This window comes from Podarcis melisellensis, assembly GCF_964234715.1.
Source record: "Podarcis melisellensis genome assembly, chromosome: 7".
In the NCBI taxonomy this organism is placed as follows: domain Eukaryota; kingdom Metazoa; phylum Chordata; class Lepidosauria; order Squamata; family Lacertidae; genus Podarcis; species Podarcis melisellensis.
The window spans coordinates 90,535,257-90,549,260 of record NC_138539.1 but is presented as its reverse complement, the minus strand read 5'-3'; the positions used below and the strand labels follow the sequence as shown (position 1 = coordinate 90,549,260).

Genomic DNA, 14,004 nt, shown 5'->3' with positions numbered 1-14,004 from the left:
GTTCTTAACCTGAAGCACCACTTTAGCTAATGGGGCCTCCCGCTGCTGCCGCGTGATTTCTGTTCTTATCCTGAAGCAAAGTTCTTAACCCGAGGTACTACTTCCAAGTTAGCAGAGTCTGTAACCTGAAGTGTTTGTAACCTAAAGCATCTGTAACCCGAGGTACCACTGTATATGTATTTGTGGCTACAAAGGTGAACAATGGGAACCTGTCTCATTTTACCTAAGTCTGGCACTAACACCTTCCAAGCTTACCTCTTCAGGGTTAATTTCTCTTTTTTTGCTGCAACTTCCAGCCCCCCCCCCCGACCATTAGCCATGCTGGCTGGGGCTGATAATGGGAGCCACAGTCCAACAACAACTGGAGGGTAAGGTGTTGGCTACAGAGGCAGTTTTAGCTCAACAACTTTGGGTCTATCCAGAGTGTAAATGACACACCACTGTGTCTCCAGTTAATATGGGCAAGGACACTGTGGTTCTCCTAAACAAACAACATACCCGTATACGAGGGTCAGGGAACATTCCTATATGATACAATGGATGAACATTCTTAAGCTCTGTCTGCAATTAAAAGCAGCCAAGTTGAAAGAAATCCACATAATTACGACCTTGCTGCTAAAAAGACTTCTGCTACAGACAGACTTTCCCAGCTAAACACTTGCTGTGCAGCTCACTGTTGTTAGTTATAAATAAAAATGAATGGAGGGAGAAGTTTTGTACACTACAGTGGTACCTTGGGTTACATATGCTTCGGGTTACAGACTCTGCTAACCCAGAAATAGTACCTCGGGTCAAGAACTTTGCTTCAGGATGAGAACAGAAATCGTGCTCCGGCGGCGCAGCAGCAGCAAGAGGCCCCATTAGCGAAAGTGGTACTTCAGGTTAAGAACGGACCTCTGGAACAAATTAAGTACGTGACCAGAGGTACCACTGTATTAGGGTTTTTAAAATCTTCAGAACTCAAAAGACATACAAAAGATCATCAGTTGCATCTGAGTAATTTCTGTCTCTTAGCTTTTCCCTGGCTCCTACTGCCATCCCTTGGCCCTGATTCACTTGCTTCCTTTGCTTCCCATACTATTTAATGTTTCGAGGAAAACGTGCAACATGCAGATTCAAGGCCCTCCACTATAAGTCCTGCCTCCATTAGTGCTGCCAGGTAGGAGGGTAAATATCTGCAACATTACACTGTCTGAAAGTGAAGAACTCTGCAGGGTAAAATCTGGTTTAAAACTACTAAGCTGTAAATTATATATGACATTGTATTTTTAAAGCCCTGTTTTATGTATGCACACAAAGTGTGATGCATCTACAGTTATGTACTCATCATTTTTATGAATGTTATTTTATGAGTCATTTAGTGTGCATTTTGAACAGCTGGTTTTAAATTGTTGTGTTTTTATCATTTCATAAGCTATGTTGAAGGAGGGGGTTGTATATCCTATGAAGAAGAATTTAAATGGGAAATAAATAAGTAACATAAGATAAGGTACCATGTGGTTGCTTTGAATGAAGCACTTCAAAATTGTAAAAATATAAAAGCTGCAGCACACAGATAAACATGTAAAATTTGAAATAATATGTGATCCACATCTACCTGTCACAAGCAATGCCATGAAATTCCTATGGGGATTTTGAGATGGATAATGAAATCAAGGAGACTGCAGTAATGGAAGACTTCAATTACTCCAATATAGGCTGGGTACATACGTGTTCTAGTCACAACACAGAGATTTTTTTATTTTTAAGATACCCTAAATGATTGTACCCAGACCTTTTGGTGATGGAACTGGCCAAGTAGGTGCCCGTGTGTCAGGGTGGAGCACACAATCCTGGACTTAAGTGGTGTCCGGAACCTGGTGTGAGATTGAAGCGTTGTTGTACCAACCGGGAACAGTGACTATACGCTATCAAATGCAACATGTATGAAAGTGGACATTTGCTGGGAAGGTCAAACATGGTCACAAGTGATTTGAAAAGATGTATGAAAGTGGACATTTGCTGGGAAGGTCAAACATGGTCACAAGTGATTTGAAAAGAGGAACTTTGTAAAAAGGACATTGAAAGACAAAAACAAGGGAGTGAGGTTTCTCCAAAAAGCTTGGGGGTTATTTAAAACCATGGTAATAGAAGCTCCATTAACATGTATTCCACAACAGATCAGAAAAGGTACACTGGGGCCAAGAAGATTAACAAGCAAAGTCAGACTGGTTAATGAGCAGTCCCTCCCATCAAACACCTCCACCACCTCTCCCCCCCCCCAAAAAAAATATCCGAAGCAGGGGATTTCCCAGTGCTGTTAACAAAGCATTTACCTGTGGCCAAATAGATGATGTGAAAAAGCATGTCCTTGCCTTGAACCACATCCACCACCACGTGGGAAAAACGGCTGTTGTCTTCCATGAAGTAAGGAAAGGGGGAGATGGGCTGGATCACTTCATGCATCAAAATAAATTTCTGGGCATCTTGGAGATTCCTCTCTGTCAGATTCAAATATGCACCCTGGTCCATGGTGCCACACTGAAAAGGCATAGGTTTTCTACTATTGTCATAATAAAAGATTTAGCGAATGAAGACAAACCCTTCATATCCCTAGATAAGAGACTCCCCAAGCTAGTTCTTACATAAATTTGTGCAGTAATGACTGGTCATTGAGCTACACAATGTACTTCAAAGAAAAATGTTTTTCCACACTGGCAAGTCATTCATACTTCCTCTGCAAATATATGACAAAATAAATATAGCAAATAATACAATTAAGGGCAATGAAAGAAAAAAGGCCGGAGGAGGTTTTTTTGGTGGCCATATACATGCACCCCAAATATATGAGAAGAGAATGTAGGGTTTTGACAGATGCCTCCTCCTGCAGCTGCAGCAGCAACTCTTCAAGGGCCCTCTTCTCTGCCATGGTGCCTCGCCTGAGACAACAGCCAGGGTGGAGCAGGAAATTCCTTGCCAAGCTCCATCTTGCCAGACCAAGGAGAGCTGGCCGGAGGCAGACCGTCTTGCTGTGTTCTCTCAGGCTGATTAGGAAGAGGATGACCTACATATCCTCAAATTCCAAAGGGTCTAAAATCATGCTCAGGTTGAGGGTAGATTTGTCTACATGTCTACCACACCACCTTTCTCCTGCCTGTACAAAGTTGCCTCCTTCCTTCCTTTCCACACAAGAGGCATGCAGAGGAGGATAACAAGCAGAAATACCGGTAATTGTTTTCCTCCCTCCTGCTGAGCAACCTCAAGGTTTCCCTGCCTTCATGTTGCCTCTGGCACTTGTACTTAACAGCCAATTAGTCACTGATGACTCTGATGGCTCAGATAGGACATCTTCCTTTTTTATTTTTCAAAACTGTTACTGGTGAGTTAGTTTAAAGTTGTGTTTTTTTAAGAATAAAATGCTGCATGTGGTTACATTTAAGCAATCTTTTCTTTTTTAAAAAACAACAACAACCTACTTTAAAGAACAAAATCAAGTTGTGACCTTGGTCTGAGGAGGGGTGGGGTTCATGATGTCATAAGGCAGCAGCCAACCCACAGTTTGTCTGAAACAAGACAACTGTTTCATAAAATAAAATCTTTAAGCTCTCTTTGGCTTTTAATACTCAATCATTTTGTTCTTTAAATGAGGACTGGGTGTCTTGTTCGACATCTGAAGGGGAGAAATTATTCAGTTCTGTATCCACTTGTGACTTCACTTGTGTTTGGACAGAATAATTTTGTCTCCACAGAGATGAAGTTGGGGAGAACTTGCTAAAGCCTCCATAATAAAAATGGGCATTCTGCATTTGAACACTGCCTACTCAGATTCAATGATATTTTTCTAAGGACATTCAAAGAGTACCATGTCCTTTCAAAGTTTTTCTTGCATTCCTGAGTGGGGGCTGGGAGACACTTGCAGAGAAAGAGTTGTACTACTGATCTCATCAAGTCTCATTCTATTGCTCTTAACCTTCCTTAGAGGCTTCTCCAAAGCAGGAATTTCCAAGATTACATCACGATTTTAGGTGACTTTTGATGGCAATTCTAACCCCAGGTCTTACCAACTTTGTCCACTGTTTTACCAATCCAAGACTTCCCAACCGGACATCCAGTGTACATAAGAAGCAGATCCTGAAAGCGCCACGGGTAGGCAAACTAAGGCCCGCGGGCCAGATCCGGCGCAATTGCCTTCTCAATCTGGCCCACAGACGGTCCAGGAATTTTTACATGAGTACAATGTGTACTTTTATTTAAAATGCATCTCTGGGTTATTTGGGAGGCATTGGCATTCGTTCATTTTTTTCCCCACAATATAGTCCAACCCCCCACAAGGTCTGAGGGACAGTGGACCGGCCCCCTGCTGAAAAAGTCTGCTGACCCTGTGCTAGGCAGTGCTTTTTTCAGGGGGTACTCAAGTGTACACAGTCCTGGCACCTCTTTTTTGTTGTCAAAAAGTGTGGCACTTAGTGTAGCAACTCCATGGTGAGTGAAGTTTTTCTAGAAAAAAGCACTGCTGATAGAGCTATGCCACAACTTGACCCATTTAAACCTGTGGGGTCAAAAATAGTGCTTTTGGTGAGACAGAGCTTTTTTCTTCAGTTGTGAGCATGTTCACCCCTTCCCAACCCATTAACTATAATTGTTTCTCTGATTTTCAGTTACTTTGGACTGATTTTTTATTTAAACGTGTTTTCTTCCTTAGGACTGTTCTGAGGCTCTTAAATATACATATATTGTTTTATTGGCTTCAAAGCTTTGCTCTAAAGAGAACTACACAACATTGCAACTTTTCAAACAGATTCTATTGGAAATTAATGGATTTGGTTCCTGACCTCAACTCAGGATAGGTATGAGAAACAAGAACATGGCAAGTACACTGATGGAGAACAGTGGCTCCTCTTTTTAGGGCTATTTGTATGCACCCACACGGATGTCAATGTGTGACACATGTCACTCAAAATACCCAAATGAAGCTGTTTTTTTAGCAGCATATTATCATTAGAGGTGTACATCAATGCATGGTAAGGACAGAGATCACAACTGCAGTTGGACAGAAATATTTCCCTGTAGTCATAATGAGTACAGGGCTATCTCCACTCTTGCAAAACAACTAATCCTGTTTTAAATATCATTTTTATAAATTTATTCCCCCTTATTTTTGATCTCTGGAGTACACTATAGTTCAGAGTTAAAACTGGATGCACATTTCCAATTTAATGAAAAGATTTACTTGCAGGGTATTAAGGGTAATTAATATAACTAATGAATAAACTGAAGTGATGCAAACCAGTAGTTTTTGCTGCTCTAATCTTGCTCCCCTGATCACATGCTCCATAATGAATGCCCAAATTGAAACATGGAAAAATCACCAACCCTCGGGGTGGTCACCTGCCATGTGCGATGTGCTGCTTTGGGTGTGCTTCCTTCTTAGTGCAGAAATGCCCTCAGTGATCTCTGAGGATGGGACATTCTGGAGCTTGTTTGTATCAGGTGATAACATATCATTCATTCAACCAATGTAGAGGCATGGAAGGTAATTACAAGACTTCAGAGGATGCTGCTTGGAAGGCCATTTGCTTAGAGCCTCGCAGAATATTCATCCATTCATCCATTTATCACTGTACACTAACACACACTCTCAAGTCACATTAGTGGGAATGATGGCTCGATTTGCTCATGTTATATTCAGTCCACAGCCACATTGCCTGTGAGGGTCTGCTTTATTCCCTGGTCTAGATTAATGTCACCCATTACCAAGTGGATGCTTAGGAAAATTTCTGCCCGTTGGCTCAAAGTGAAGTTGGGCACACCACCTTCTGGTGAACCCTCACAGGGGCATTTCCTATAGCAATTTAGATAGAGCTTCTTTCTAATCATCCCACCATGACAAGGAAACTGGAAGTATGCTGGCCTGAGACACAACAATCCGCCCATCATCTCAGCTACTTCTTAAAATGCAATAGCAGTTTAAAGACAATTCATATGATTCAGTACCTCCCCCCTGACCCCACTCATTTCCCTCCAAGTACCTGAAAGTTGGGGTTAGGGTTGGGGTAAGGCAGCCAAGCAGAGCGGGAGTTCTCTTGGAACTTAAATGGCCCACTGAAGACCTGAGTTATTGCAGTCATGTTGAATACACAAACGGCTGAAACTGCTATGCTGTTCCTTAAAAAAGAAGAAGAAACACACACAAGCAACACCACACACAAACAAAAGATGAAGTACTTCAAGCAGACTGAAATACAACTCTTTCCCTTCATAGCTATAAAAGGGCACTGCTAGCATGTTAACAAAGAGGTGGGAAACCCAAGGTCCTCCTTGTGCTGCTGGACTACAGCTCCTGATCAACAGCTGGTTGGCAGATGCTGATGTGAGTTGGAGTCCAACGATATCTGAAGGGCCACAGGCCACCCCTGTGCTAATAGCCACATGTAATTCATCTGTGAAAGAAAGAGGCAAGAATGGTGTGGTTTGCTCATTGTCAATTTAGGGGTTGGCAGGGAGAAAAGGCATGCTCGCAGGTGAAACATCTTACTTCATTTGTTTGTCCAAACCCCTCAAAATTCTGGATGTAAGGAGAGCTGAAAGCTCTCTCTACTTATCCAGGATTTTTTTAAGCAACTATCACCCGCTAACATAAATTGAAATAATGAAATCTGCCACTCTGAAGCTAATAAAAACTGTCTAGGTGGTGTGTTGTTCGATAAGAGACTGAGTGTTTGGGGGGGGGGGGAGGCTCATTTAATTTCATTTTACATAGGTTGTACAATGACAATAAAGGTGTTGTTGTTGTTGTTGTTGTTGTTAGCTTCCATTTAGTGCCAGCGTCACTGCAGAACAGCATCTCTATGCTTCTTGACTGACTAGCCTGGGTGTATCTTAAAACATATTAAGCATTTGTTTAAGATCATCATTGCCCTGGGTCGGCTAATTACCCAAAGGTTCTGCTCTCCAGGGAAAGAGATGGCACAATGCAGAGCTCCTAAGCAGGAGCGCTTTCAGCTGAGTGGCTCAGATACAGGAGCAAATTACAAGCTGGTGCTGTCAGAAAAGCACAAGGAAAACTAGCTCAGCAGAACAGCAAATTGAATTGGAAGTTTTAAGAATATTGATAAAAAGTTTAGCTGAAGCAAGATAAAAGATCTTCAGTGCTGAGTGGAAGCAGATATGGAAGTACTTCAACTAAATAATTCATGGGGTAAAACACCAGCATTATATTTCTTTCTAAGAAAAGATGTAGACAGGAGTTGGTAGACTTTTACCCAAAACATTCTGTTTAAGTGAAACTGTTAGAACAATCCTACTCCCTAAAAAAAGTATTCCACTACCAACACTGGGGCTACCACAACAACCAGAAAGAAGTTGATTTATATAAATTGCATTGGCTTCCAATTCAATTCAACATGTTGTTCACTGCCTTTAAAGCCCCCCCAACCCCCAACTTAGGACCAAACTTATTTAAAGGACTGCCTTCTCCTGCATGACCTTGCCTGGACACTCAGATCTTGGAGGACAGTCCTGTTATTACAGAAAAGGTCCTGTTCTGCATTTTCAGCAGGTGAAGCTCAGCTGGTGGGAACAGAGGATAAGGTCTTCTCCTTTGCACCCTGCCTTGAGAGGCCCTCATGGGTCCTCCTTGATGACATCTGAACAGTATTGCTCTTTAGGGCCTTTAACCAACTGCTCTCCCACACTACATGATATTGATGCTGCGCTGTGGTGACTATAAGTGTTTCCTTGCCTGCTTGTTTTTATGCTTCCTTTGTTTTTAAAAAAGGATCTCATGATTGTTTTTAATGGACTTGTTAGCAGCACTGAAGATTCTTGATGAAGCTGAAAGCACAGGAGACAAATATTTCAATTAATAAATAACTGCTCCCTTAGACATATAATCACAGACTCATAGAATTGCAGAGTTGGAAGGGACCCCTGCGGTCATCTAGTCCAACCCTGCAATGAGGGGATCTCAACTAGATCATACATGACAGGTGGCCATCCAATCTCTGCTTAAAACTCCTTTCAAGGAAGGAAGTTTCCATTTAGTTGTGTTAAACTAAAAACTCCATCAACAAAAGTTTTCTGGTTTGAGAAGTTTGCCTGCCCTCAGGTACCTGCACTTCTATAAGCAATGGATGGATGTATTTCCGTCAACACTTCCTATTCCGTTCCTCCAAGAGCCCTTGTCTAAGAATTTTTTCAGTATCAATTCTATTTCCCAGGAGGAGCAGGCAGCACAACTCTTTTCTCTAATTCATTCTGAATATTCTAGAAATAAAAATATTTCATAAACTACATACATATTAGTGGTAAAGATCCCGTAGATTAAGTCCAGTTCTGGCAGGAAGAACGTACTCTGTAATTCATTGTAGTAAAATGGGATTTCTCCAGGGCGGGAGCAGTTCAAACGAGCTTTCATGAAGGTGGTCCAGGTGTCCTCCAGCAGGAACCTGCCTCCAATGTCATTCTTGCAAACTCGAGCAGCTCGGGAAAAGACTATTTTGCCACAGTCATACTCCACTGCGTTCTCTCGGAAGAAGAAATAGATGAAGTTCCCAATGTCATAAGAAGACACAAAATTTGGTTCTGAAATGCATCGATAGACAAAATATCAGAAAACAACTATTTTCAAAAGGAGAAACAAATGTTACACTGGACTGCTGTTGCTGTTTAAAAGCCACACCTACTTGTGATTGTGACAGTACCTATCTGTACATTTAAATTGTTGGTGCTTTATTTATTATTTTATCCCTGTTTAGGGAAGCTTTTAATGTTCAATGAATTATTGTATTTTAATATTTTGTTGGAAGCCGCCCAGAGTGGTTGGGGAAGCCCAGCCAGATGGGCGGGGTATAAATAAATTATTGTTATTGCTATTGTTGTTGTTGTTGTTGTTGTTGTTGTTATATCCTGCCCTTCCTCCTAAAGAAGCCTAGGCCATGACTTGAGAATATTCCAGCCAGGTGGTGCTTACTCCCCCAAGCTCAGCTGCCTTACAGACACCTGCTCTTTTAACTGGTTCCATCCATTCACTCTTCAGGTCCTTCCTTTGGAAAGGTCTTCCGCTGAGTCTTTTAGTCCTCATCCCCAATTGTAATCAAGCTGAAGCACAGCTGATGCATTTGTACACATTCGTCCCTTGCCATCTTTGTTTCTCTCACCATGTTGTATTCCTCCATTTCCAGTTCCTTGGGGATCAAAGCCTGTCTTTTTTGCTTTTGCTCACTCAGGTCTGTAAATTGCCATGTGCATTAAAATAATAGCAATGAATTTAATGATGCAGTCCAAAGACTGAGGAGTCCATGTGCCAAGGATCTTTATAGCTGACAGTGCAGGAGACTGAACCCATGACCTTCTGCTCACAAAGCAAGCCCTCTGTGACTGAGCTGTGGACATGTCCCTGCCTCTTCTTACACTCTCTCACCTCCTCTCTGTTTTCCTCTCCTTTTCCTCCCCACTCACCCCCCTCCATCCATGCTGAACTGCCAACTTTAAACCATCAGTGGTTGAAGACTTTCCCAGAGTCCGGAGAAACTGGCAACAACCTTTTCAAAAGCACCAAGAAAGGACTTGTGCTCCTTCAGAACAATATTTACTCACGTAAACAACCAGTTGTCTCTGCACTCACCATTAAGCCACTTAGAGTTGTACTGTGCAGTCCGGAGAGGAGGAAACACCCCCAAGCTGCGATAAATTGCAGGATCCCTTCCTGGGAAGTCCATGACTGTTGCTGCATATAGCTCACCAGTGCTTGCAAGCAGAGCGGTGGAGTTGTGCTGGGGGCTGTATGGACAGCGAGCCATGCCGCTGATCTGATCATGCGTCTCTTCCAGGTTATTTAGCTGCAGCGGAGGGAATTAAAACCATATTACTGAGCAGGAATCAATCTACAACATTATGTGCCACAACAGAGCGTGCATCTCTCAGTCCTCTCACACAGAGCAACAACCACTTTCTAGCTCTGTGGTGAGTATCTGAAAACAGAAGGCGGCACTCCCACTTGCACACTTTGCAACCGAAAGAAATCTAATAGAAAATCACTAGCATTAACTCTAATTGCATTGCATGGTCTCCCTGTTCATGATACCATCTGTGCATCAAATTCAAACAGTAAGAATGCAAAGAAAGGTGTTCTAAAAGGAACCTGCCCCATTAACTGGAGTACACTAATCTCAGCAGCATTGTGGGACTAGCCTGTTTCCAGAGTTAACCCAGCAGAGATATGATGGGATATGTTTCTCTTTTGCTAGAATTCTTTTGCTTTCATTACCAGCCTCAAGCCTTCAGGATACAAGCAGCTTATAAATGAATACATAAATGAGCACAAAAATAAATAATTTCTAGCAGAAAATAAAACCAGGGGCAGCGTGATAGATCTCTTGGTGTAGGAGGCTCTGCCATCAAACATACATCCAGAATCTATGTTCTGCTATGTTATTTTTCTTCCCAAGTTCTAGACATTGCTCAAAGCGAGAGGCACAGTAGTGTAGGAAGCCCCCAAAGGACTTTTTTTAAAGCTCCAAAAAAGTTACATGTTGCATTTAATATGGGATTTCTAGTGGATCCAGGGACTAGCAAATCATCACAGGTACTGAAGGTATGAGAGGAGATGCTATACTGGGCCATCCTTAGAGTACTTATTTTTCTACTCTTGCTTCATGCCTGTCAATTTTCTGACTTCTGCAACATATTCAGACAAAATATGACTATTTATGCAGTTTTCAACCTGATACCTAAAAACATTTGCCTTGTTAACTGTCAGTCCTGTACAGACATTCTGGATACTTACAACAGGGTTGTTGGATCAACTAACTGCTCTTACTTAATATCCTCACAGGTATATAGAAAGAACCGCACACAGTTCTGCTCCTTGTCTCTGAGCGGGTATAATTCTGCAAGGCATACGCACATCATGACCCAAAGGTTTATATTGTGCTTCTAGACAGTATAAAGACTCCATTTGGTTGCAAGCCAAAATGACTTAATTGTGATAGAAACCAACTATAAATACAGGAACTTCAAAAAGGGGAAATCTTAATTTAAATTGGCCTTATTTCTCGATTATTATTTTAAAATAATCTAAATTTGCTTAATTTAAATTAACTAATTCTGACAACAGTCAAACTCAGGGTCCTTCTCACTATCCCAACAGAACAAAATTTCAGTCCCTTTCCCTTTACATAACTTACATAAAGACTCCTCCCCACGACTCATGAAACTCAGTGCTGGCTTGCAGGCTGAGGCTTAAGTGGGGCTGTAACCAACTGCACGGCCAGGGAAGGGGTTGATAATAATAAAAATGAAATTGCATGAATAGTATTCAGGTTAGCCCCAATATTAAAGCAAGCTCTCCCACAGATTTCATCTAATTTCAACCTATGAATTGCCATGAACAGCATCAGCTAAGCAACCTCCAGATATTTCCAGTTACCTCTGCATCTTTCCTCCAGCTGGCAGCAATAATCATGACTGCTTACCTACTTTATTTGTCTCTATTTATTATATTTTATTCTGTTTCTATAGAAGCAACGCCTCCCTTTTTATGGATGCACATGTTGCAGCTACAGCAAAGCGGCATTTTTCCACCTCCGGCGTGCTAAGCAGCTGGTCCCTTACCTTTCCCGCCCCAACCTGGCCACAGTGATCCATGTGATGGTCACCTCCAGGCTTGATTATTGTAACTCGCTCTACGTGGGGCTGCCCTTGAAGCTGACCCAGAAACTCCAGCGGGTGCAGAACGCTGCGGCGAGGCTCCTTATGGGGCTCTCGCCGCGGGATCACATTCATTCAGTGTTTTACCAGCTGCACTGGCTCCTGGTAGAGTACAGGGTCAGGTTTAAAGTGCTGGTTTTAACCTTTAAAGCCCTATACGGCCTAGGACCCTCATACTTACGGGACCGCCTCTCCTGGTATGTCCCACAGAGGACCCTATACAGTCCACAAAGAATAACATCTTGGGAGGTCCCGGGTCTCAAGGAGGTTAGACCAGGGCCAGAGCCTTTTCAGCTGTGGCCCCAGCCTGGTGGAATGCTCTGTCACAAGAAACATCTTTCCGCAGGGCCTGCAAGATGGAGCTGTTCCGCCGAGCCTTTGGTCTGGGCCCAGTCTGACCCCCTTCTTTCTATGGGACCCTGTATGTAAGTGGCCTCCTTGGCTCTTTCTATCGGCCCATATGGGACCAGCACGGGTGGCTGGGCCTGGTGAACTTTTAATTTTATTTTGATTTTAAATGTGATTTCGAATTGTATTTTAACTAATCATTTGATTTTGTGTTTTTAATGTATTAATTTATTTGGTGTTAGCCACCATGAGCCTGGTCTTGGCCGGGGAGGGCGGGGTATTATTATTAATAATAATAATAATAATAATAATAATAATAATAATAATAATATTTCAAACTAACTTTTGTATTGCCACCATGCACTCATCCTATCTTGGAAACTGTAGTTTGGTACACGCGCTGAAAATCTTCTCTTAACTTGCCAACAGGACCAGAGCCTAGCATGTAAAGAACTGCAAAAAGGGCCTCAGGTGGCTCTCCCCAGAAAGGGCGTTCTCCCAGGCAGCCCTAGCACCCTTCCACCCCACACAATCCCAGTATCCAGGGCTCCCTGAGAAGAAGGAATGAGTTCTTACCGTCCGATTAGTGCAAATGGGCGTAAACGCATTAGTTCCACATGCAAAGAGTCTGTCCCCACCAATGAGAAGGACACGGATATAATTCTGGCACTCTTCCTAACATCAAAAAAGAAAGAGAAAACAGGATCATCACTGTCCCATAAGCAGTGTATGCTAAGCAAAACCTGACCTGCTCTTCCGTATCCTATGGTATGAAACTATATATGAAAAAAACCAGATAAACTATACCTGAAGGTGTGTGCAGATTATATTTACAATCAATTCCTTTTTTTATAAATAATTTTTATTGCTTTACAACACAAATATACAATTTTATCCAATCTTTGACAAACAAATTCTCTCTTTTTTCCGACTTCCCTCAGCTTCTCTGTCAATCTTCCATCTCTGCCTCTTGGTTACGCATTCCTTTCTTAGCATTGTCATTAATCTTCCCTCCCACTACTCTTAGTTATTTTTAACAATACATCTCAGCTTTCAAAGGGCTTCTTGAAATCCCACTAACGTTGTTTGAACATCACATGTGTTTTTCAGATATTCTACAAATTTCCCCCAGTCTTCGATGAATTTTTGGTCCTTAAGATATCTTATTTTCCCAGTTAATTTGTCCAATTCTGCATAGTCTGTTAGTTTCAATCTCCAGTCTTTGATCGTCGGCATTTCCTCTTGTTTCCATTTCTGGGCCAGTAGAATCCTTGCCGCTGTAACTGCATATTGGAAAAGTTTACAGTCTTTTCTTCTTATCTCGTTTCCTGTAATCCCTAAAAGAAAATCCTCTGGTTTCTTTACAAATGTGTATTTTAGCATCTTTTTCAGCTCATTATATATCATCTCCCAGAAACTTTTCACTTTCTTACAGTCCCACCACATATGATAAAACGTTCCTTCCTTTTCTTTACATTTTCAACACTTGTTACACGTCTTAAACATTTTTGCTAGTTTTACTGGTGTTATATACCATCTATAAAACATTTTCATCACATTTTTCTTTAACGCCATGCATGCAGAAAATTTTAAATTTTCTTTCCATAATTTTTCCCAATCATCAAATTGTATATTATAACAAAAATCCCTGGCCCATTGTATCATTACTGATTTCACTTCTTTGTCTTTCGTATGTCATTCCAACAATATCTTATACATTTTTGGAAGATTTTTACAATCATTGTTTATAATATCCATTTGAAACTTAGAATCTTTTTCTACATAGCCACTTTCTTTGATGTCTTTTTTAAACATTTCATTAATCTGAAGATAATGCAACCAATCATAAACGTATTCTTTAATTTGTTCATATGGTTTTAATTTCCATTTTCCTCCTTCTTTAATTATCAATTCACCATAAGTAATCCATTCGCCTCTCATGTTAATTTTCTTTACACTCATGACTTT

General features: G+C 41.5%; 1 protein-coding gene across 2 annotated transcripts in view; it reads right to left on the bottom strand.

The window, feature by feature from the left end:
* Nucleotides 1-14,004, bottom strand: part of SEMA5A (semaphorin 5A) — a 159,040-nt gene that overhangs the window by 37,750 nt on the left and 107,286 nt on the right. For both annotated transcript variants that reach the window (XM_081917739.1, XM_081917740.1), the window contains exons 6-10: nt 12,613-12,711; nt 9,605-9,818; nt 8,277-8,562; nt 6,009-6,144; nt 2,316-2,520 (exon numbers count right to left, since the gene is read on the bottom strand). In XM_081917739.1, the coding sequence (XP_081773865.1) occupies nt 2,316-2,520; nt 6,009-6,144; nt 8,277-8,562; nt 9,605-9,818; nt 12,613-12,711 (940 nt within the window). The remainder of the gene's footprint in view (nt 1-2,315; nt 2,521-6,008; nt 6,145-8,276; nt 8,563-9,604; nt 9,819-12,612; nt 12,712-14,004) is intronic.